Genomic DNA, 26,353 nt, shown 5'->3' on the forward strand with positions numbered 1-26,353 from the left:
TGGCTTTTTGTCTTGCAGGACAGGCTCCGATCGATATCCCTCCAGACAACCCCAGGCATTTTGGGCAAGGTGGCTTCTTTTCCTCTCTCTGTTGGCAAGGTACTTCCCACCATTCTTTTAAGTTACATAGTTAGGTGACTAAGCTACACGGTTCTTCTCCAAAGATTGCTAGTCCTTGAAGCAGTCTAAAATAAAGAAGTTATCCGATTCTTCTTATTTCTTACCCTCCTGTCTCATTCCCTTTTCAAATTGGGAATTTGAAATTACTTCCCTACTTTGAGCTCCTGGTATACTCTTAAACAGATGAAGAAGGCCATTTTTTTGTGTGCTGAATTCTACCTTTTCTCTCTTTGCTGCATTTTAGATCACATCTTTCCTGGATTTATGAGTAAACATGGTATTTTCTACGATCTCCCTTTACACTGATGACATGCAAATTAACAAAGGACTAGCCACTGTCATGAACTAACTATTCCAAAATTATAAAATCTGGCATTTCTTCCAGAGGGTTCTCACCACTACAGGGCAGATCTGAGCTTCCTTTGGTGCAGAGAAAAGGCAAACACTTTGCATATATGTCTCTGCTACTTGCTTAACAACCATGGCAAAAATAAGGCTTGATTACAGTATACTTTTCAGCCAAACCTGGAGATATCTTCCCAACATAACACTTTAGATCGTTGCTATCAATACATTGGCATTTGACATTCTAATTGATACCCTTTTGCCATCTTGATTTAGTGTTTGCTGGGGTTAACTGTATGGGTCAATGTAGAATTGAATAGTAAGGACTTTCTCTAAGAAGGGTAGGAAAATGGTTTTGGCGATGGTCTGCTTACAGCTCTCTTGATTGACCTTTTTCTGCTGTGTCAACTTAAGAATATTTCCACTGCCTGCACAGAGTTTTCTGTTTGATGAAAAAATTGTTCATAAAATTCCTTTGAATTGAAAGGTTTTCTTTCAGAATTTTCTGTTGAGGGATAGAGTCAATAACATAAAAAGTTACATAAAAGTAAACATGAAGTCTAGAGAGCAGGTAGATTTCTCAATCCTCCTTTGGTTTCTCCTATATCTTACCCTCTTCACATAAGGGTGTCTAATAAAACTTCACTTTTACCTCTCCTCTGCCACTGTAGTTATCATTGTTTAGTAATCATTCCTGTTATAAGTTTTAGGACAAATACACAATCTCTTATCTTAACCTCATAGAATCAGATGTGTTTAGAATTGCAGAATATTTTGGATTTTAGAAAGGTGATATGGTACATAAACTGCATATTACTGAGCATCCCCAGTAGTGTCTCAGACAACTTGTAATCAAGTATATTAATGTTTCTGCAGTGAGACATATAAATAACAACCTAGAGTAAGATAAATGAAGACTATAAATACTTTCACATCAGTTCTGGTCAGATTTTTCTGGCATCTGGGTTTGCACCAAACTTAGGGAAACATTTCCATTTTCATAGCTTTTTGTACTTTAGAACTAGAGATAAGGGACGTGGATCTGCTCTTGATTTGGAATGTGGGTCTACCTGACACTAAGTAACAAAGCTTCATAGAAGGATCTGTCTCAAAAAGGTCCATTTCCAAGCTTCTCCATTCCTTCCCCAGAAAAGACCTCTTTCTTGCTGGCCATTTTGTACTGAAAGTATCTTTTTTCAGTTGATGTAAGGGTAAGGCCCATCCTAAGCTGATCCATTCCCTCTATTCACTTATTAAGTGTATGGTTCACTTCTGTTCTGGGCTGTGGAAGAAAGGCCTTGCTCTTGGTTGCAAGCCACATGAAGAGGTAAAAGACAGTGAGAGGAGACAGCAAAGGAATAGGGAATAATGTATTTTTTTTTCAAAGCTCCTTGCATAGCACCTGGAAGATAATAATCTTAACCATTTACATACTTACCATCAATATGAATACTTTCTGTGTATCATCTCGTATAAGTCTCACAGCAGACATGTGAGTTAGGTATTATTTATTCAATACCCCCATTTTGTGGAGGACAGAACCAAGGCATAAAAACAGGAAGTAACGTTCTCAGTGTCACAGACCCAGTAGGTGGAGCTGGGATTCAAACCAGGCTGGCTGGTTCCAGAGTCCCTGTCTGCACCACTATGCTGTGCTACCTCTCAGGTGCTCTGCAAATGGTGATTAAATGTAATGTGAAATGCTTCAAGTTTTCCATTAGCACGGGTCTCAAGCATTGTTTGCTCAGGGTTGTTCCTTCTCTCTTTTGGGCATTATGTACATAACACTGTAACAAAACCCAAAAAAGCTATAGCCAGTAACTCACTGTTTATTGGCATACTGGCCCTTCCCAGATCAGAAATCAGAGAAATCATTCTGTGAGGAAGATCACGCTGCCCTAGTGTATCAGGAAAGTGAGCAGTCAGACGATGAACTGCTGGCCCTTTCCAGTCCACACGGCAATGCCAATGGTGACAGACATCATGGAGCCAAGAGGCCCAGCAAAAAGCAGCAGGAGCCAGCTGCCTCTGCACCCCCCGAGGAGGCAGACCTTCTCGGCCTGGAAGGGTCCGCAGTGAGTAAGAAGTTCTCACCTCCAGTGGCTCCTCCCACCAATTCCGAACTGCTGAGTGACCTGTTTGGGGTTGGAGGTGCGGCTGGCCCTGCCCCGGCTGGTCAGTCAGGGATGGAAGATGTGTTTCAGCCAAGTGGACCTGCGTCTGCCCAGTCCACACCACGTCGGCCTGCCACCTCCTCCTCTGCGTCTCCAACCCTGAAAGTGGGGGAAGGTAATTTTCTCTGTGTGGCTCTGTACCTCTGTTTTGAATTATAACATTTGGGCTAACCGGGTAGAACTGAACTGTCCTAATATGCTAGACTTTTCTGCTCTCCTGAAAGTTCCTTAGAGGTCTATATATCTTCCTTTAAATGGGGAACATGAGGAAATAGAAATTTTGTCCATTTTGGTAGGACAGTCTGAGAGTGAATATTTGAACTCTTCACCTTTATTTTTTTTTTCAGAGGTTCAGTCCTAAGCTTCAGGTACTTTTGCATAGATACATAGACTGATTAATTTTGATTAATAAAAATAGCTAATATTTGTGAGGTCCTTACAATTTGCTAAGCATGGAATGTAACACTAAATATGAATTCAATTATTATAAAAACCCAGAAAATAGGTGCAGTTATTATCCCTATTTTTTAACTGAGGAAATGAAGACTTAGGATCAAATTAGTAGCATATGTTTATACAGCTAGTACTTGATGGGGCCAGTGTCCCAAACCAGGCCATTTGATTTGAGAGCTTTCCCTCAGTTTTCCTGTAATGCCCTCCTGTAATTGTAATTTTCTGAATGCCCGTTGGCTGTGCAGAGAAGTTCTTGGTTGCCTCAGGATATATTTAAGGGACTCAGGCCAGCAGCACTGCTGACTGAAGCAGAGGGGCTGGTGCCAGGGAAGGAGTTTAAGCCCCACGCAACTCAGCTTCACTCTGCTCATTGCACAGACCCAACCTTTTCATATGACAGATCATTGACAATTTTTTGACATTTGCAAGACAGTGTTGCTGGATAAGCACAGGTCACTTACAGCTTTTGAAGAACCAACTGCCCATTCTTCATGTCACTATTAACCAAGATGACATCAATTAGGAAGAGTAAAGAGAAATACCTCTTCAGGCATGTGGTAACCTGTGAGAACTTTCTTTCCCAAGCTCATCCTCTAGTTTGCAGAAGGCTTTGGGCTGGTCTTGATTTATAGTTTCCCAGCTGAGAGTTATAGAGTAACTGTAAAGGGACACTGAGGCATTCTTCATAAGAGTCAGTCTCAGAATCATAGAATGTAGGTCCTGAGGCTCAAGCTCCTAGATTAGTTATTGATAGAGTCAGGGTGTAGACCCAGGGACCCTGAATCCCAGACTATCTCCCCCATACTTCACTTCCTTCCATCCAGTTCATACTCACCAAAGTAAATGAAAGCTCTGTCTGGAAAAAAAAATCCCCAAGATCTAAGAAAGCATAGTACTCAGTCATGTTTTAAGAACATATACCTGTGTGACCTTCAGTGATTTAATTCATTATAATCCTACACAGTTATGTTCCAGTTTCAGAGCCAGAGGGGCCTTTGAAATATTAGTTAAACCAGTACCTTAGGTTATAAATGAAATTGAGCCTAGATATATTGATTGACTTGTCCAAGGACATACAGCTGATTAGTGGCAAATCTAGATCTAGAACTTGTATTCTGTCCTTCAAGAGGAAGTGTCCTTCAAGAACACTGAGTCCAGAGTTAAAGGCCTGGACTTGAATCCCAGACTGACACTCAACTATCTGTGTAGCCTTATTTAAAAATCTTAACCTTCTTTGTAAAGTGGGGACAATACTTATCTATCAACATTGTTGTAAAAACTAAATTTTGAGCTCTTGTGGTGTTGGGAAATTCACTTTTAGTTATTTGAGAATGCCTCTAATTTAACATAAGTTGATATTAAAAGTGTACCAAGTAATAAGAGATTTTAGCATCCTCCACTGGTGGGCTTCAAACTTAGATGTAACAGAGGGATTAACCCTTATAGTTACTCTATAATTCTCAGTATTCTCATTTCATAGAAGGAATAAAGTTTTGTGAGTATTAAATGAGGTGGGGGGTGTACATCACGGAACAGAGTGCCTGACGTAGCTGGTATCATTGCTGCTACACTGGCTAGTCTGCTGCCAACAGATGATAGGAGAGCACTGTGGGTCAGTGATGTCTTAGCTGAACACACGGTAAAACACATAACCAACCTGGATTTGAGAGTGGGATTTTCTCATTAACTTGTTTGATTCTAGGTCAATTCCTAGAGTAGGTCAATCATTCTAGGAAGCAGTTGGCCCATTAGCTTGATACTTACAGATTAGGAAGTGACATCTCAGTCTAGGGAGCTAAAAGGAATTTTGTTCCTGGCCCAATAATGAGAAATTAAAGGCCAGTTATATGCATGCAGCTCTGTATGGTTTTCATCATATACGTTTCATGCCTGTGAGGAATGTGAGATGGTGCCTTTGGGAAACTCCTGGAATTTAGAGTAAGAAGACTTGAGCATGAGTTTCAGCCCTATCACTGGATATTTTGCAAGAAACTTGGCTTTCTGAACCTCAGTTTCATTGTCTATAGGGTGAAGATAATACCACTTCTGTCTGCAGGGAGAGGTTGAAGATCAGTTCAGATATTTTTTATGAAAGGGGATGGAAACCATTAAAAGTGATACAGTGTCAATGTTGTTGCCTTGTTGCTGGAAACCTCAGCTGCCCACTTTATTCTAGTGTTGGTTCCTTGACAACTTTTCCTCATTTCACCGAATCTGCACCTAGTTTCTAGCAAGTTGTTAAGAGGTAGTATTTTGGAAACAACATTTGAGTTCCCTGCGACAGAGACATGATGAGAGTTCAGTTTCTGTCACATTCATTTTCCTCTCTTTTTAATTTTCAAGTGACCCAGAAACTGCTAAAAACACAAAACAAAATTTAAGCAGAGCCCCTTAATAGCAGACCCCCACCCCCCACACCATGCCTGGTATTTGTCCACTAATTCATTCAGTGTGAGCACAATTCATTCACTGAGTGTCATCTATGGCCCAGCCAAGGGTTTGCCACTCATTGATTCATCTGTGTTGACCTTGTCTTCTCTGCTAGTCTGTAAGCTTGGCTGACATTTCATGTTCTTAAGATGCCCAAAGGCCCAGCGAGTCCTCATTTATAGTATTTATGGCTCATCCACTAAATAAATCCAGTGTCCTCCTTTGTCCACAAAGAGGAGATTATTCATGTGTGGTCAGAAATCCTTGGGATCCATTGTTGGCCCTGGAGGAAGTTGTAAGAATAGTATGGGTCTGCGGAGGAGCCAGGGAGGCAGGCTTCAACTCCATTTTTCACGCATTTGGCCTAGGGCCTGGCAATGAGGGCAGCTCTTCAATACTTACTGAATTAATGAACTCCTAGGACAAAGAATACATTTTTCCTTTTGTTTCCTAGGTGCCCCCTTTGATCCATTTGGAGCATCTTCTAAACCATCGGGTCAAGATTTGCTGGGTTCTTTTCTGAACACATCCAGTGCTTCAAGTGACCCCTTTCTTCAGCCTACTAGGAGTCCTTCACCTACAGTGCATGGTAAGGAAGTATTTTATATTGTGTTCAGTGGAACATAGTCTTCCACAAGATTTCAGTTGGTACTTAGATGTAAAAGCATCCTGTGGGTGTTTGTTTTGTTATGTTGGCAAAGCTACATAATACTTCTCTCTTTTGGAAATTAACAATTCCTATTTCCATATTAAAAGCCTTGGGATGTCTTACAGTAAACAAGCCTGAATAACTTTGTTTTACTCAGCTTATTTATTTGCCTAAAACTTATTTTACTGTGGAATTCCTTTTTGCATTACAGATGCATACACAGATTTATAAGGCATCACTGATTGTAGGATGTATCTTTATTTAATGTACTGATGAGAAAGAAAAATAAGCACTGCAATTTTTAGTTGTTTAGGAGATGGATCCTAGTTGGAGAAATCTTTGAAATGTAGAAAAATGTGAGTCTGAAGTTAATAAAATGTGATATGAGCATTCCACAAAATTAGTATTCCACAGAACAAAGTTTAAAAGACAATACCCTGATGTAGTAGAGCTATTCTAATACAAGGCCATTAGCCACATGTAGCTTTAGAGCACTTGAAATATGGCTAGTCTGATTTGAAACATACTCTAAGTATAAAATACATACCAGATTTTAAAACTCAGCACAATATAAAATATTTTATTAATATTATTTATATTGATCATTTATCCAGATAGTATTTTGAATATATTCAGTTAAATAAAATATATTATTAAAATTAATTTCACCAGGGTCTTTTAATTTTTTTTAGTGTGACTTCTAGAAAATTTAAAATTATGTATGTGGCTCCATTATTTTTCTATGTTAGAGACTTAGGTTGTGTGGAAAGAAATGTACATATACATTTCTAAGTGCAAAAGGGTATCACTTAGGTAACACTGACTAAAACTGGAGCTCTTCAGTGAAGGACGAATGGCTTTGGGCTAGAGAACTGCAGCTCGATCCTGATGTAGGAGGTGTTGAACATCACTGGCCTCAACCTAGAGCACATGTATTTTTGAAGGCACTTGAGCACTGGAGAATGCGAGCCAGTTATCAACTTGACTTCATGGAAGCCCTGCAAATGCAAAAGGATGATGAACTGTGCAGCATTGGTCAAACTGTTGACTAAAATTAGTGAGACATTGACTAAAAATGAGAAATCAGTCCAGGAGTAACTTTGATGGGTGATTTCCCATTGGTCTTAAATCTCAAATCGTTTGAAGTGGATCCACAGGACCATATCCATGAAGTTCATCTTTCACCTTTGAGTAGTGTGCCCTTAAGAGAATATCCTGACTGCAAATTGGTTACCCTGGGAGGAAAGGTGCAGGGATATAGGTTAAAGCTGTTGTTTTTGCTCACTGACTTAAAAGGTAAGTCATGTCATGGCTGTGCTCAAAATGGCTCTCTATCTCACTTGGTGTGGAAGCCAAAATCCTGGAATGACCTATGTAGGTCCTGGGTGCTCTAGCATCCCAGTGCTGTGACCTCATTTCCTATTGTCTCCCTCTTGCTCTCTCCATTCCAGCCATACTGGCCTCTTTGCTCCTGCAAAGAACCTAGAGGTGCCTTGGAAAGAAATTCTTTCTCATGGCATGCTGTTTCTTTCTTTCTTTTTTTTTCACTTAAAAGTTTTTATTGAAGTATAGTTTATTTACAGTAGTTTATTGATTGCAGGTATACAACATAGTGATTCAACAATGATATACATTGTGAAATGTTCACCCCAAGAAGTGTAGTTACCCTCTGTCACCATACAAGTTATTACAATATTATAGGCAATATTCTTTATACTGTACTTTTCATTCCTGTGACTTGTTTATTTTATAACTGCAAGTGTGTCCCTCTCTGTCCCCTTCACCTATTTCACTGTTTATCTGTAGCTGAACATTTCTTTTAAATTCCACATTTAGAACTTTGAGAGGGACCAGAATGATCTATTTTAAAGCCATAGTGAGTTTGTTTTGATTAACAACAGACCCATCTCTGACCACAGCATTGTGGATGGTGTACAATCAGTGCTCAGTATGTATTTTAATTGACTCATGATTCTCAATTCATGTCACAGGAGAAAATTTAGAAAAACAAAACATGGTCTAAGTTGACCATGCCTCTTGTACACATGTTAATGTCAACTTTAGGCAAATTGAGTCTAAGTTTTTTTTCACCTTTTCTTATTGCCTTACACTGTGGGACACAAAGAAAGATGGGGCAGATAATTCTTGCCCCATGTAATAGAGACAGACATATGCACAGTTATAATTCCAAGTGTGGATGTGAGATAAAATAAAGGTGAGAAAAAGGAACAGATACAGTGTATGGCTTCTACCAATCCTCATGAGAGTAACCCCAAATGAAGGCACAAAATGTCAATGTTGCCCATTGTGGGGAGAGTGCAGAGACTCACTTGGAACCTTGGCAGGTCATGCAGGTCTTATGGAAAGGATAGCATTTTTCTGTGTGAACTCAGAAAAGTGGGTTCTGAATGATCCTGTCCTAATTTTTTTTCTTCTTTCCATTTGCAGCTTCTAGCACACCTGCTGTGAATATTCAGCCAGATGTTTCGGGAGGTTGGGACTGGCATGCTAAACCAGGTAAAGGTCAACAGGTTATTTTTGTGCACATTTAACCAATTGCTAAAGTATAATCCTTCACCCAAGTTGAAGTGAGTACTTACAGAGTATCATAGCCCACCTATGTAATTTCCTCAAGACACATTCTGGCAGAACTTTCCACATTGCCCTTGATGGCATGATAGTGCTATGTGTTACATGTTATTTAACTTTGTTAAGTCTCATTTGCTGAATATCCGTCTTCACTATAGAATTAGACAAATCTGGGAATATGTTTAACTTAATCACTTAGAAGCCCTTGGATTTTTATAAGTCTGCATGTCAATTTTCTTATTTATAAAACAGGGTTCATAATTTTGTTCCACACAGTTGTATAAGTTTAACTGAAATGACATATATGAAATTTTCTGGCCTAGCATAAATTCTGAATAATCTGAATAGTCTTCTTTCTTCACAAAGGAGTTACTTTAGGGCTCAATTTGTCTGTAGTAAATAAGCCTTCTCTGTCATGGCTAATTTGGTATTTCTTGAGATCCATCTTGTGTGATTGAGTTTCCAGTGCTGGGCAAGTTATACACACACATATGCACACACACACACACATTTCATATGCTCTTACACCAGCTTTCTGAAGCAGATGCTTATTTAACCAATGAGAAAATGTTGAATCTCAGAGAAATTAAGCAACATGCTAAAGTCACTCAGCTAGAAGTGGCAGAGCCAGAATTCAGATCCAGGCCTGACCCCAAATCCCATAGGAAAGAATGAAGTCAGATGACATGAGACGTAAACACTGGATGTTCACAGGAGTGGCCAGGAAATGACAGGTGCCTTCTCTGTTCACTGTCCCTGCTCCAGGCCACTATTCACTTAAGTCAGAGAAACAAGTTCTAGCAAATTCTAACATACCTGCAAATTTGTTGGAGACAAGGAGCAGTAGCTCTGTACTTCTGAATTCCAGAATTCAGCCTCGAACAACTAATTCCTCTTCAATGATCTTCTTTCTTTTCAGGAGGTTTTGGGATGGGAAGCAGGTCAGCTGCTACCAGCCCAACAGGATCCTCTCAGGGCACACCCACCCACCAGAACAAACCCCAGACGCTGGATCCTTTTGCGGACCTCGGGACACTAGGTACAAACTTAGCAGGTTAAGATATAAATAACATTTACATATGGCTACAGAGCTTCAGATCTAAGTCTTTGGTGTTACAATAAGCTGGTATTGTCCTTACCTGGGACCTAAAGGAGTGTGTATTCTTAAGCTATACACAAAAACCTGGGACTGGCTTTACTAAAATGGAAACAGGCATCAAATGTTGGATTGGAATTAACCCCTATTAATCCAGTTCTCCAATACCTAATTTAGGATAAGTAGCATGAATAAAGTTAGAACTTCCAGGAGCACATGACAACAGAGTTTGACTGCAGCAAAACTAATGAAGGTGTAGCAAAATACCAAGAGACGAGGCTGGTCAGATAGATTTGTGCTTCATGGAACCAGCTGCACACAGGCCTTCCTGTGATGTTAGCAGTGAAATCCTCATGCTGTTACCCCTCTTCTCCCCTTTGACTACAGTGCTCTCTGGTCAGTTTATAAAATTCCATATAGAAAATGGACTCTCTGCATAATATTTCCGAAGTGTTTTTCATCATATGTTAATCACTGTAAATGTTCCACAAGCAGGTAATTTTGAAAATATGAGGTTCAGTGGACTTTTCTTACTGCAGAAATTTCTGAGAATCAGTGTTCATGGTGATGCTCCTCAAAAGGGATACAGTTTTAGGGTTCTCAAACTATTTCACCAAGGAACATTTTTTTAAAAGAGTAGTTCATTGGGCTAGCATTTCCTGATACTTTTCCTTCTTCCTTTTCTCTTCCTCCTCTAAGCTGTGCAGAGTTGTGAAATAAGGGTGGGGTAGGCCTTCTTTCATTTTCCTTTTCCTTTTCTGTTCCTTCTTTGTATCTTAATGTAAGTTTCAAATCTTAAAATAACATCAGGTGAAGTTCTCTTCAAATAAAATCTCATTCACTATTCATTTTTTTATCCATTTTTTTCATCCCACACTATTTACTAAGTGCCTTCTAGGAGCTAACTGTGTTTAATAAAAACCAACCAAACAAACAAAACTAAAACTAAATTCCTCCCTTCCTAATGCTTAGATTCTAGGAAGGGAAACAAGCAGTAAATGAATAAATACATAATGTAATTCAAATAATAAAAATAGCAATGTTTACTGAGGGCTCTGTTATATGCCAGGCACTGTTATAAAAGCTTTACATAAATCATTTCATTTAATCTTCCCAAGAAGCTTTCAAAGCAAGGGCTGTTATTCTTACTTTGCAGATGAGGAAACTGGGACACAGAGCAACATGCTCAAGTCACAAGGTTTCAGCACCATGAAGTCTGGCTCTGGGGCTTGCCCGCCTCACCCCCAGGCTAAGTGCTATAGAAAAAAGTAAGGCAGAGAAGGGAGGGTGAGTGACGGATGGTTGGGGGTGTTATTTTACATACCAAGGAATAGAGAAGACCTCTCTGAACATCTGACTTCTATAGGAAGTTCTTTTTTAAAATCTAACATGATGTTTTATATTTAGCTGCTATGTCTTTTTAGATACCTTTAATCTGAAATTATTCCCCAGCTTTTCTTTGTCTTTCATGAAACTGATGTTTCAAAGGTACAGGCCAGTTGAGAAAGTCTCAGTTTGGGTTTGATGTTAACATTGATCCCTTGGATAAATAAGTTGGTGTCTGCCAGGTTTCTTCATTATAAAGTTATAATTTTTGCTTTTGTAATTGATGAACAATATGAAGGAGATAATTTGAGACTATCCTATTTGAAGTAGTTCTATTTGAGAGTATCCTATTTTCGATCTGGCTTTTATTCACAGATTTTGACCCTCATTAATGATTCTTGCCTGAAGCAGTTATTGTTGTGATGTTTGCAAAATCGTGATTTTCTGATTCTGTCCTTCTTTCTACATATATTAATTGACACTTCACTGTAGGGAAGAATATCTGTCTCTTTCTCTGTCATCAGAATGGACTAATGGATTCCTTATTGACTCAGTGGGTTATCATCCATTACTGTCATTATTTCCTTGAATGTTCACATTAGTCAGATTTGGTTTGTGAAAGCTCCTTTGTTCTAGCTGCTGTCATTTTACTTGATTCCATCATTTTTTGGGAACTTTCTTTCTTTATGGTACAGCAATATATTTCAGGCTTGCCTTGAAATTTTTGCACTCTAGTCCTGGCATCAGTCAATCTCCAAGGAATCTTCATTCCTTTTTTAAGGGAATGGTATTTAAGAAGACAAAATCTGTGTGCTAAGTGTGTTCATTGGTACTGGGGTGGGTATGACTGCTCTGCCTTTCAGGAAATAGAGATAGGAGATGAGTGGGTATGTCTATATATGTAATTCCATCCAGTCCCAAAGGGCTCTTCCTTGCTTTCCCCTATTGCATGTGTGTATGTTCCATTGCCTTGGGTCACAACATCAATATATAACAACAAAAATAGTTTCAGAGTAGCTACACCCATATCACTACAACAAAATTACCAGGAGTTCGAGTTCTTTGTTGTTTTTGAAATCAAGTAATTCTTACAATTGCTGAGGAACCTGGTTTCCTAAATTTCCCTGTTTTTCAGGTTACAAGTCAAATAACTTAGGAACATTAAATAATTTTGCAAAAGCTACACAGTGAACAGGTACCGTCAAGGGCTATAAGCCAGATTTTTTACTTCTAGTCAATTGCCTTGAGAGTAAAAATTAAGCTTCCAAATTGCAGAGCTGCAATTCAGAAAAGACAAAAGACTGTGTGTTCTTCACTGTAAAGTATTTCCACATTGAACAATTCTGATACAAACACCAACGCCATAGATATTCTGATCTAATTGGTCTGACTGTGGCTTGAGTGTGTTGAGCTTTAAAAGCTCCCCAGGTGATTCCACTGCACAACCAAGACTGATAACCACTACTTTAGCTTTTAATGAGGAGAGCAGTGGCCTCTGGGTTTATCTACTGCTTTGTATTTCTGTCAGTTCTCTGCTTCAGTAGCATTAAAAATTAGAACTGCTGAGCATGGGTAGAAAACATTCTGTATGAGTAGACATCAGAAAGTTCTACAATGTTGATGAGCCCCTTGAGAGCAGGGTCAGCATCTGCCTTTTTACCACTGTGTCTGCAGCTTAGCACGTGAAAGATGCCCAGTAGTGCTTCAGAAATGAATGAACAATGACAGCATTATGGGAATATGGAAGCTTTTCTTTAATTTTTAGGCTTTCCCATGTTTACTAATTTTTAAAATAATAAACATACAAATAAATACATTCAGAAGAAGATGTAAGCATCCTTAAGATATAAAATAAAATCCCAGTGCAGAACGAATACCTAGCCTAAAGTGTATGTTGACATGCCATTGGCGGGAGGGCTGGGCTCATGTAGAGAGGCTTCATGCTCTGAGTTACAGATGGCAGGGCAGTGCCAAGCTTCAGAATATGAATTCTGTCATTGCCTTTTCCTATTACCATTTATTGAGCCCTTATGATGTACCAGTATGTATTAGGCATATGAACTTGCTTTACTTTATAGTATTCAATGCCTCTTAATTCACTTAAGTCAGGGTTTGTGAAGCACTTTCTTAGAACCATTGTGTCTTTATGGTATACCTCTAATATAGATGTAGTTTTGATTTTATAGGTGAGGGAACTGAGGCTCAAGGAGGTGAAGTTTTTCACTGAGCTTCAGAAGAGCAAGGATTCTCTATAGACCGTTTTCAGCTGGATTCCTAGTACCCAACACCATATCTGGTACATAGTAGATACTCAACAAATACTGATGAAGGAATGAATGAATAAATGCATGCAAGAAGAAACACATAACTGAGTGATAGAACTGAGACTCAATCTCAGATTGTTCCAAGTCCAATGGCCACAATTCAACTTGCCTGGAAGGAAGAAAAGAGGGATCCCAGATCAGAATAGAGGGAAAGTATTTATAGAAAGAAGAGACACTAAATAAGGGATGAATTGTACTGAAAGCTCAGAGATTTGGGGAAGAATTAGGATTATGGGTGTATCAAATGAGCGTGACATTGGAGGTAGGATACCTATGGTCAACTTTTAGCTCCATTAACTAGCTGTGTGATCAAGGGCACATTAAACTTCTCTGGGCCTTGATAACCTCATCTTTAAAATGGATCCAATAATACTGCCTACTTCCTAATAGTGTTGTGTAGACTGAAGGAAGTAACATGCATAAACATACTTTGTAAACTCTAAAGAGCTATATTGATGTTAGTTATTTTATTATCACTGTTACCTTGAATTTGGTACATGAAAGATCACCACATTTCAGTTTCCCATTTTACCTCTTTAAATGCAAGTCACAACCGGTCTTCACATTTTGGAAACAGCCCAGCTTGTATGCAGTGAGAACTTAAAAGTTAGGAGGTTACAGAATCAGGATTCTGCTTAAATTCCTGGCACAAACTAATATCATTTTTCAAGCTTGAATAAGATCCTTTGCCATGTTCAAAGTTGTCAGAGTGTTGGCTGTGTTTACTATCCTGTAGTGAAGTGCAAGTAGTGTGAAACTGAAACCTGTTTATGAAATTTCAAAACATCTTTGTTTATTCTTGGGCAATAACTATGCTTATACTTATAACAAACAATGATTAATCTGATCACTGAAATTTAAGTAGACCTTAATGAGTGAATGTATTTTGTTTTATTCTTGTTTTTGTCAATTGATAGTTTTTACTCCAGTGAAGCAGTGCAATCGGCTTAGACTTTAGGAAGGAGGGGAAGGATGGCATGGTGGGAAGAGCCACGGCTCTTCTGGCATGGAGTCAGAGACTTGGATTTGAGTCCCACTTCTGCCACTTGCTTGCGGTGTGACTTTGAGAAAATTACTTAACTGATCTGAGCTGCAGTTTGCTCTTCTAAAGAAATAAAATGGGGCTATTAATATACACCAAAAAATGTCACTGTGGGGGTCAAGGGAAATATATACCTGCAGTTTCTTTAACTGTCAAGAAGGTTAATTGTGCTGTCAGTCAAGGCAATTTTCACTAAAGTTACTGCAAATAATACCATGGGAAACAAAAGTTAGAAGCTACTCAAAAGAGCATGACCTTCTTTCTCCCTTTTCTTCCTGTAGGTAGTTCTTCATTTGCCAGCAAACCCTCCACACCAACTGGATTGGGTGGAGGCTTTCCACCTCTCAGCTCACCACAGAAAGCATCTCCCCAGCCTATGGGTGGAGGATGGCAACAGGCAGGTGGCTACAACTGGCAGCAGACACAGTCTAAGCCGCAGCCCAGCATGCCCCACTCCTCTCCCCAGAACCGACCCAACTACAATGTCAGCTTCTCAGCCATGCCTGGGGGGCAGAATGAACGTGGGAAAGGACCAACTAATTTGGGTAAGGATGATGATACAGAGCCTGGCTCTAGGGAGGCCTGTGTTGTCACACTGCCTGTATGTATGTATGTCCAAAGAAAGAGACAGAAAACAATTCCAGTGGTTTCTGAGTCCATCTTACAGTTGTAGAGACACAAAGTGATCCCTCACTCCAACACTGCCTGGAGCAGCTGGGTTTACCCGCTTCTGTCACTTGTCTATAGTCTGTGACTGCTGGCTCTCTTGTCTGTCTCTCCTCACACCTAGAGGAGGACAGGGGCTCTGTTTTGTTTGACACATTGCGCCGAGCCCAGAGCGTGGCACACAGTGGGTACTCTGGCTGCCAAACGGATGTGGTAGAGGGGTGCATGGAGCTGGAAGCTGTAGTTTCTTTGGAAGAGAGGGTAGAGGAGAAGGTTTGGGAGCCTTTCAAGCACTGCATTCATGTTTGCCCTTGGATCCCAGTTAGAGGAGCTTATGTCTCAGACGTTTGCATGTACTCTGGTTCTATGGTTTGTGGATGTCCCTGAGGTCACTGGGTTTCCTCTGTTACTGAGAATATTTTCTTTTTCTCTATTCTGAGAAGAAAGTTGAAAGAACACAAAATGGGCAACAGCTAAAGCTGGAGGATATTCTGGATGGGATTTTTTTTGAATGGGAGTCTTGATAACAAGTGAAAAATAGTATATTTGGCAGAGCAGAGATGGTTAAATTTGAGTTTGTTAAAAGGCCTGTTAAGATATATTTTATATTTCAGTTGATTTGATCATACCTAAGAATGTATAGGGACATGATGAGGAAATAGGACTTTCTTTCTTTGGAACATGGAAAGAAAATTCTGCTTTTTTTCTAGTAGTTATCTAATATTTACTGAGAGCTTACTATATGTCAGGTATTGTTTTAAGCCATCTCATGTATTACTTCACATAATCTTCACATTATTACCATGCTGTAGATAAGGAACCTGTGACAAAGATCAATAATTTCCTAAGTCCATACAGCTTGTAGGTGACAGAGCCAGGATTTGAACCCAGGCAATCTGGCTCCACAATCCCTGTTCTTTTTTATTTATTTATTCATTTATTTTTAAAATTATTGTATCATTAATATACAATCACATGAGTAACATTGTGGTTACTAGGTTTCCCCCATTAGTAAGTCCCCACCACATACCCTGTTGCAGTCACTGTCTATCAGCGTAGTAAGATGCTATAGAGTCACTATTTGTCTTCTCTGTGCTATACTGCCTTCCCTGTGCTCTCCCTACATTATGTGTGCTAATCATAATGCCTCTTAATCCCCTTATCCCTCCCTTCCAACCCATCTTCCCCAGGCCCTTTCCGTTTGGTAACTGTTAGTCCATTCTTGGGTTCTGTGAGTCTGCTGCTGTTTTGTTCCTTCAGTTTTTGCTTTGTTGTTATACTCCATAGATGAGTGAAATCATTTGGTACTTATCTTTCTCTGCCTGGTTTATTTCACTGAGCATATAATCCTCCAGCTCCATCCATGTTGCATAATCCCTGTTCTTAACGGCCACACTCTACTGGGTATGACATCGGTGCCTTCTCACAAACTAACATAGTAGGGGTACTTTAGTTGGGAATATTTAGTATTTTCCTTGGTTATTAGTGGGCATTCCTTGGACAATTCCATAAAGTCATGTGGCTTATTTTTTTGTTATTGTTTTGAGCTTCACTTTTTGTTTTGAGTAGATATGGGTAAGTGTTTTCAATTAGCACATATTTATGGGGCATCTTCAGTGTAGAAAACATTGGAGATTATGGCAGAGAACAAGACAGAAAATATCTCTAGCCCCAGAGTATGTACATTTTAGCACGTGCATGTGCACGTGTGTGTTCAGAATGCCTCACAGTAGAGATGACAAATGGAGTTCAGTTCAGACACCAACTTTGGTTGATGGGCATTCACTACATGGACTGCTGTGTTTTGGTTCTGTTTTGTTTTAATTGAATAACATTTAAATAGACACTATTCAACCCACTTTAAAACATTAACATATCAATTCTTACAACTAAGAGGCAAATAATACTGTTAATGCCATTCCCATTTTACAGGTGAGGAAATTGAGGCATGGATATAGTAAGTAACTTGCCCTAGGGTCACATTGCTATTAAGTAGCAGAGCTACAATTCAAACTTGGGGATTCTGGTTCTTTACCCCCATGCTAGGCTGCTCTCCAAACATTGGAAAGATTGTGAGGGCATAACTAGACTTGGAGAAAAAGAGCCCTATGATGGACTAAAACTGGCAGCTGAAAAGTGGTGGCAGCCATGGCTTTCAAGTACTAGACTCAGATCATAGTCCCATCACTGATACTAACTAGTTGCATGAGCAGGGTTGGGGGCAGGGGGCAGTATTATGAGTATTCTCATCTGTAAATAGATGATACAGTAGAGACAGTATTACAGAATTGGATTTAGTCTAATGATCTAGCCCATAGCTTTTGCCATGGACATGGTATATGATTCTGGAGACTTAACTTTCCTCGTCTGTCAAATAGACATGACAGTCTCATACCCTACTCACAGGGTAAGTGTGAGGATTAAGGAAATCAATACATGAAAAAGTCTTTGAAGACTCTAAGTATTACAAGATAATGATATAATATTATGTTTAAGAGTTAAAACTAAAGTCATTTTTCAAAAATTGTATTGCAGAAGGGAAACAAAAAGCAGCTGACTTTGAAGACCTACTTTCTGGTCAAGGTTTCAATGCCCACAAGGACAAAAAGGGGCCTCGAACAATAGCTGAGATGAGAAAGGAGGAAATGGCTAAGGAAATGGATCCTGAGAAATTAAAGGTAAGTGAGCACCTACCCCAGTGGGATTATCCTATATGACAAAGGCATGTGACAAGGTCATGTGTGTAGAGCCATCAGCACTCCTGGTGCCTGGCTTCCTTACTGTAACCCTCCACTTTTAGCCAGAGCCCATCTACCTATATCTGTTTCTGATTCTGGAAGTCTAGGTAAGATTTGATTTGGGGAAAAAGAATATTTCTCCATTTATTTTTTTAATTTTGCAAACCAGCTAATCTAGCTCCTTTTTTTCAAACATGTTGAAATAGATGTTATTTCATAGATAAGGTTATTGTGTGGACAGATGGACCCAGGTTGGCTTGGAAGCAAAATGATGGTTGTGTTGATGAATTGTGTGAGATGGTGAGATAATTTGTAAAGATCAAGAGAATTATAATCCTCTTCACAGAAGAAGAGGTTGAATTCCTGCATGACAAAATACTAAATATGTTGACACTATAACCAACTGGAAGATGAATGTCTAGTCTGTTACTACATTAAAACATTCCCCAAATCAGGACTAGCACAGCCAGGCAATCTTACACATTTTGAAAATATTAAATATCACATATTTCCAGAGTCAAACATTCATTAAAGATGTATAGCTTCTTTGATACCTTTTTGAGTATAATATATAGATTCTTTGGTATCTTTTTTAGTACAGTACAGGATCCTCTGTTTGCATATATTTTTCACTTTATATAACATCCAGAGGCTTTCCTTCCAAAAACTTTATGCTTCATCTAGATAAACTTTGCTCATTAGGCAAACTCTTGACAGTTTTCTATAAAAAAAGTAATTTATGTTTTTAAACCATGTTAGGCTATTTAGTTAGTACCGGTTATTTAATTCTTTGGGAGAAGAGACATCATTAACCTCGACAAAACCATTCACTCACCAGCAAATATGCACTGAGCTCCTATGACGTGCCACATGCTGATGCATTACTACAAACCCTTCAATTTAATCCCCTCACTTGCTCTAACTATGAAGATACAAACTATGAATGCCTATAGCTTGAATGAAAGACTAAGTGGATTAAATCATTTAACAATTTTTGAACTTTTTTATTTTTAGCTCCATTTTGAGCTAGGTAAGTTATATATGGTTCCTGAGATATAGTGATGTATAAGAAACAGTGCCATTCTTCAAATAGCTCTGCCTAAAGTCAGGCAAAGACAAACACACAGGCAATTATAATAAAGTGTGGTGCATGTTATGATAGCAGCATGTTTAAGTAACCCAGAAAAATTTGTTCCTTTTTTTCAAGGGATATTTGGTGTCTGTGTACTGACACTATACTAGACAGGGGCAGACAGCAGAGACCAAACTTGATGTGGTGTGTGCCCTTATGGAGTTTTGCTTTAGGAGTGAGTAATTAATGCTGGGGTGGGGAGAGAAGGAGAAATTCAAACTCTCAAAGATGAACACTATAAAATTCCAGAGCAGGTATTTGAAGGGTGATGAAGAGTTAAACAGAGAGACAGGTGGAGGTGAAAGAGCATTCCAGGTAAAGGAAACAGCTTGGAGTAGGTAGGGAGCCCCACATGCTCCATGTTGCTGGAGTGGAAGGGTTTCCAGAGTCCTGGGGGAGACCTTCTGGATTCGAAAACATTTGAATATTTTAATTTCCATCCATGTACAGATTCTGGAATGGATTGAAGGCAAAGAGAGAAATATCAGAGCACTTCTGTCCACGATGCACACTGTGCTGTGGGCTGGGGAGACCAAGTGGAAACCAGTCGGCATGGCAGACCTGGTCACACCAGAGCAGGTGAAGAAGGTGTACAGGAAGGCTGTGCTGGTGGTGCACCCAGATAAAGTGAGTGTAACTGGCCGTATTGGATCGCTTGTCTGGTCCTCATTTCATTAGTTTATGAACGTGTATTAAAACATCATACTTTCAGTTTGCTGGTTATTAGGCCATTTATGTGATAATGTCAATTCTGTGGGATAAAATCAGGTATATAAACAAATAGTTATACTTAATAAAGTGGAAGAAAAGAAATCAAACTACATACTTCAAATAACAAAATGGGGGCTTTATCTAGAGAGGTGTATGATTCACCACTAATTTTTAGAGATCAGAAGTAAATTGTGTCCTGACTTGTAATAGTAAGGATGGGCTAAGAACCCACTTTTTTCTCCTAGAGAGGTAACAGCAATATATTTAGCCAGGATTGTCATGAAAAAGCTTTAGAATGTAGATGGCAAAATTAGTGAGAATTAACAAAATAACTGAAATGGAACTAAATGCATGGCTATATTGTTTATGCCAGTTTATGTTTCCACTGAAGTTTATGCACATATATGTGTTCTACATTGTCAGAAACTTCAGCTACTGCATGGCCCAGTTGACATCATAATACATAGAAAACTCTCAACAGGAGTGAGTTGTCTTGCTGTGATGTAGACTATGCCAGTCCTATGATGTTGAGGTTATGATTGAAACTTAGGAACACACACTTGAATTTGATGTATTTGATTTTCATCTCTCACCACTTTTTGTGGCTAATATGAATAGAAAAATTAATGAGAAGCACTGCATTTCAATGAATTGAAAGAGAAAGAGAACTAGGAGTCCAGAAAAATCCACAAACTGTGTACCTAGGTTATGGGTCTCCAAGAACTTAACTCTTTTTAGAAATGGAAAAATGGCAGTTTAGAATACAGACAATCAATTGGGGATAGGCTGTCATGAGCCTTTCTCATTTGGTAGATACTTTTGGAGAATGGATACATCTCTTGCTGCCCAAGAAGTTCTCATTTTTCTACCTATTGACTGATTAGTACAACCATATGTGAATTTCTAAGGAAAGGGAGTTTTGAAGAGCTCATAGTAATCAGGTTCACATATATTGGGCTGTAAAAAGAAAAATTACCTAATAGAGAAACATTTCAAATACTTAGAGTCTAAATATTAGCAGTGAAACTTTTAATGTAAATAAAATTTTCATCTGTGGTATCTAATGTGTGTGGGTTTATGTTGTTTTTTTTCTATAGGCTACTGGGCAACCCTATGAACAGTATGCAAAGATGATTTTCATGGAGCTCAATGATGCCTGGTCTGAATTTGAAAATCAAGGCCAAAAGCCCTTGTACTAATTTATATGCTTTTCCATCTCTGCTGCAGACCTGTGTTAATGCTTAGTGTATATCACGATTCTGAGGTTTTCCCAGATGAACCAAAAACTTCAGTAACATGTATCCAGTACTAAACTGTGAAATTACTTGTGAATTAATTCCTTGTTCATAAGGAATGTGGATGTTTGTTTTCTCAAGTCCCAAAGCAGAAGAGGAACTTAGCCAGATGACCTTGCAGAGTTGTAACATTCCAGCCTGCGCTTTGGGAAGCCTACTCAGCGTTTTGTGGGAAAATGGAAAATAGAGGCTTCTGAACTCATAACACCCATCTCATTGTCTCGGAATAGGAGTAATGAGCAAAAGTCATGATACTAGGATTACCTGATGGATTTTAACTAATGGTTTTGAAATTTTCTTGGAAAGATATAATTTGAGCAATGGCTTTACATAGATTCCAGGAATAGGACCACCAAGTATTTTATTTTTATGGAAATTTGCTATGGTCTTTAGCATGTGTATACTTCTTTGGGTCAAGAGAACTAACAGACGTAAAAGAACTTGAATTGTGGGAGGTGATTATACTATAACCCAGTGATTACCACCAACTCTTCCTAGATAAGCTAAAAGTTAGTGAAAATGCTGACTTAAGAAAATAGGGGTTCTGTGATATAGAAATCTTTATTCCTGGCCAGAAATCTGGACTGCTACCTTCCTTTCTCTTTAGAAAGTTGTGGTTGATAAAAGAAAATGTCTTAATACCATAACAACTCTACTACAAGTGATGTGAAACAAACTTCTAATTTTGCCGTGAGGTTTAATGCTCTTCCTTTTGTGTGATGTTCTTAGTTAGAAACAGGCTGAAAAGCAGTTTTGCACAGTTACCATTTATGAGGAGCAGTGTCTAGTGTGGAGTCCCTGTCCGAGGTTTTTGAGTGGTTGCAGTAAAGGATAGAACACTGACCACTGGTACCGAGACCTGCGCAGTTGCAGCAAAGAGAGCTGCAGTGAGAGACCTGATAGAAAAACCTCGCCTTCAGCCCGGGTTGATGGTTTGTCAGAGTACACTTCGAGAAACCAGGTTCCTCTCCCCACCAGGTGAAACTGAACCCCTTGGATTATTACAGTGAGGTTTATTGCTTTAAAAGTAGTTGGGAATCTATAGGAACAACATTCACACAGGGACATCTGTGAAGGCAAGATAGGAATGCAACCTTTGTAGACCACACACTGGTTGCATTTCGGTTCAGTGTTTTGGCTGTTTCTAATTTGAGGGGGAAGCTAGTTGCTATCTGTGGACCTTCGCAGGTCTCTTTTGCACATACAAAATGTGCATAGTATATATATGCAAAGCAGATGGGCAAAAAGATTTCCATGCTAATCTCAAAAAGTTCATGCTCAATATTGTGAAAAGCTTTCAAAAGTTGTTTTTGAAAGACAATCATTTTTGTTTCTATTTTAATTTTCTTGTGGCAAACTGTACCAGAAAAGCAGCATGTCAAAAATACTTTATGTTCTATATAGAATTTTCTCTCTTTCTTTCTCTTTTCTGGCTATAAAGGCTCATTATTTATTTTACCTTTTACTAACAATGTGAAACTTGCAGAAAATGTTCTCTTTTTAATATACAGCTGTAAACTGTTCATGGGAACCATACCTAGGTGTTATTTATTAATGTACTATGAAATAATGTTTGATCCATTATGTGCTTGTCTTACTTAAAACTGGAATGTGAGACATGTTGCTGTGACCTGTATCTTTTCTCATTTACACCTGTAGATATTGTGTGAACTACAGTATATAATGATAATAATTAAAAGAATATTATGTGAATGTCACGTACATTTTGAAATGAACTATATTATCTTTGTATAATGTTTTGGTAATTCATCAATGTTCACAGTTTGAAACATCATTAAACATCATGTAATTAGCAATGAGAAAGAATCTTACCTAACTTAAATTGGGGGGCTCTCCCATCTCTTTTCCAGATACAGAATTCTGGACCCCTATTTATCTCAAAACTCTTACACACAGACCAAGAGGTTTTTGCATTCCTTTTAAATATCTGGTTGTGACAGAGCTTGTTGTTGATCAGATGCACTGTTTCATTCATTTTTATTGTAATATATTTTTTGTTTTGTAAATATGTTACACAACAAAATGTGATTGGTCTAAAATATTTGTAATGTATATTAAAAGGCTAAAAAATATTTGTAGAAACCTAAGTTATTTTTGCACTTGTAGGAATATAATGACAAGCTTGAATTACATCTTCCAACATGATTCACTTTTAGGAACGTTGTGGGGGAAGAATATGACAAGCATATAATACGTTTGCACCAAAACGTGATTTAACAGGATTTCTGTATTTATACTTTAACCACCCCCACTGACATTCTTTGCAGCCAGCCTCTCTCTGTCTCCCCCACCAAACACACACACATTTTTGATCACTGTACTTGAATACCATGTTTCAAAAAGAATTAGCATAGAAATCCTAGTGAGAATCCTAGGAGAATATTAAAGGATTTGCAAAACTGTATTTGCATGCTGGGGCAAATGGATTGATCCTGGGAGTCAGGGACTTTGTCATAGAGAATGTATTTTGGTTCTTTATGGACAGAAACAGCATGTTCATTTAGAAGCATATGCTACAAATCAAAAGCATTTAAACCATCACTGTACTGTCCTTAGAAGATTGTTCAAGTTGGATGCTGGTGCCACTGATGAAACATTGTGTAAAGAATGAACACAAAAGTTGAATTCTGGAAACAGGTATCACAGTAGCAGGACAGTTTCCCTGCTAGAATCATCTATCAGGTAATTTAGGTCAAGTAAACGAGTTTTGATTGTCCTAAAGATAACCAAGAACTATAGTGGACTTCTTTGGGCATAGTGGTACAGTATTAGCTTATGACCAATAGACTGGTTTTGAATTCTGGTTTTTCCACCTAAGGTCTGTCATATTGGGCAAATTTCTTAAACACTGTCTTACTTTTACCACCTGTGAAATAGAGATAATTCCAGCAACTCTTCACTGTAGGAATTAGGGACTGTGTATATGAACTGTTATCAAGTGGGTAGTCAGTAAATAGTAGCTATTGTTATTGTTACTGATAGTCCATAAGACAAAGTATATCATCACTGTGGGTCAGTGATGGGACTGGAATTACACTGAAAGGTCATCTGGTTGTGGTGAGTGGGTAACATGAGTAGGGAAAAGCAATCAAAAGTATCTTGTGCCTTGGCCCTTATTTTCATCTCCTTGGGCTGGTAAGATGTGTCTGCATAAAATGGCAGAGACTTGAATTGTAGGTTCTGTACAAGGAATGGCTATGTGAAAAGAAGTGGTTGAGAATGAAGAAGGAAAACTAACACAGATTTCAGTAGTGTTGCATCATAATTTAAACTTAAGCACTGACTTGAGAGCCTGCCCCGCTGCAGATATGATGCTGCTGTATTCATCTGGCATGCACTGCCCTAGGGGCTATTTTATATGCATTAGTTTTCTCATCTAATTCTCAAGAAGTTCTGGGAGGCAGGTTTTGTAAATCTTACTTCAGGAGAAGGAAGCATGGAGAGGTTTACCCAGAACTGTGGTTCAAGGCTAGATCTTTTCTGTAGGATAAGGAGAGATGATACTATATATAGTGAATTTACAAAATCTTGTTAACTGTATATTTTCCAGATACTGTATGCAAGATACTAATAAATGTGTAAGGGAAAAATAAAAATTAATGAATGGATTTGGTTGCCCATTAAACATTAGGGGTTGCTGTTATTTCTAATTTCTAGGACAGTTCCTGCCTCCTTGGTGCACAAGATTTGTGGGCAATAGTACAAATGTTGACTGTAGAGTTGAACAGTTTTGAACTTGCTCTCAGCTTCCCTACTCACTAGTTACTATCTGACCCTTAGTTTTCCCATATGTAAAATGGAGATAATAAAACCTACTTCATAGTATAAAAGAATTCTATGCAAAGAGGGAATATAAAAATTTATCCAAAGTCCACTGTATACCTTGGCAATCTGTCAGAGGACACAGATCTTATAATCCAAAACCATATTGAAGGCAAATCAGTGATGAGGCTCAGCTTCTAAGGTTTTACTTTCTATTTTTGGTGACTTTTTTTCTTGAGTAATGTGGAATGAGTAAGTGGAACAATTTTTCAATGCAACATCTGTCAAGAGGATAGCAGATTATCTCAGGAGATGCAAAGTCTCTGTCAAGATAGCTTTCTCTTTATAAAGTGTTCAGCAGACTCGAAAGGCCAACTGGTGTGGGCAGGAAACTTGTTGGAGACTGTGATGAACTTGGAGACAGTGATTTTTAAGACAGATATTTGGTTATTCAGATGATCAAAATATATTTCTCATACTGTTTCTGGCTCATAGCTCTCTAAACCCTTGGAATTTTCTCAGCATTGAGTGATAAAGAAGTCTTCTGTTGGATTAATGGTGCTTTTGGAAAGCACTTTAGGATGTGAGCTGGTTGCCAATGGAGGCAACCCTGTGCTTAGAGGGTTGAAACTTTCAGTCCTATCCTCTGACCTCTGGGGAGGGTGGAGGGGTTGGAGGTTGAACCTATTGCCAATGGCCATTGATTTCATCCGTCCTGCCTATGTACTGAAGTCTCCATAAAAACCCAAAAGGACAGAGTTCAGAGAGCTGAGTTGGTGAACACATGGAGATTTAGGGATTGGGGCACACTCAGAGAGCATGGGAGCTTAGCACCTTCCCACATACTATGCTTTATGCGTCTCTTCCATCTGGCTGTTTCTGAGTTAATTGCCTTTTATAAAAAACTTGGTGATCTAGTGAGTAAAATGTTTCTCTGACTTCTGTGAACTACCACTCTAGAAAATTAATGGAACCTGAGAAGGAGGGCCTAGGAACCTCTGATCAGTTTTTCAGTAGCACAGGTGACAACCTGAACTTGTCACTGGTGTCTGATGTCCAAGGGAGGAGGTCGTGGGAACCTTCAGTTTACAGCCGGTTGGTCACTGGCCTCTGAAAGGGGGCGGGAGGCAGTCTTGTAGGACACCCTTCTGGTGTCTGAGAATTGCTTGGTGTTGTGTGGGAAGCCCCCACTATGCCCCCACCAGTGGGAGTAGATCCTGGAAACTTAGAGACAAATATTGTCTCTGTATTTTCCTGTTTCCCTTGTGCAAACACTTCATCGTTTTACTCCTCACCATCTTTCAGCTTCTTACCGCTAAGCCTCACCTGTAGGTGCTCAACCAAGCTATGCCTCTGAAGTAATGTCACTTTTCTCCAAAATAATTTCCCTTCTGTGGGACGACCTCAGGCTGACTTGGAAGGCTCCAACAAACTGTTAAATGGCTTTCCTGACACATGCTGGATGGTTGGGAATGGAAAA

At 38.9% G+C, this 26,353-nt stretch overlaps 1 protein-coding gene across 3 annotated transcripts in view; it reads left to right on the forward strand.

Moving 5' to 3' along the window:
* DNAJC6 (DnaJ heat shock protein family (Hsp40) member C6) overlaps positions 1–23,183 on the forward strand; it is a 127,531-nt gene extending 104,348 nt beyond the window's left edge. For all 3 annotated transcript variants that reach the window (XM_037024386.2, XM_037024388.2, XM_037024385.2), the window contains exons 11-19: positions 19–99; positions 2,320–2,754; positions 5,977–6,111; positions 8,620–8,688; positions 9,680–9,799; positions 14,830–15,093; positions 17,750–17,892; positions 19,535–19,711; positions 20,893–23,183. In XM_037024386.2, the coding sequence (XP_036880281.1) occupies positions 19–99; positions 2,320–2,754; positions 5,977–6,111; positions 8,620–8,688; positions 9,680–9,799; positions 14,830–15,093; positions 17,750–17,892; positions 19,535–19,711; positions 20,893–20,994 (1,526 nt within the window). In that variant the 3' untranslated portion in view covers positions 20,995–23,183. The remainder of the gene's footprint in view (positions 1–18; positions 100–2,319; positions 2,755–5,976; positions 6,112–8,619; positions 8,689–9,679; positions 9,800–14,829; positions 15,094–17,749; positions 17,893–19,534; positions 19,712–20,892) is intronic.
* Positions 23,184–26,353: the final 3,170 nt, after the last annotated feature.

The sequence above is a fragment of the Manis javanica genome, chromosome 4, assembly GCF_040802235.1.
Source record: "Manis javanica isolate MJ-LG chromosome 4, MJ_LKY, whole genome shotgun sequence".
Lineage (NCBI taxonomy): Eukaryota > Metazoa > Chordata > Mammalia > Pholidota > Manidae > Manis > Manis javanica.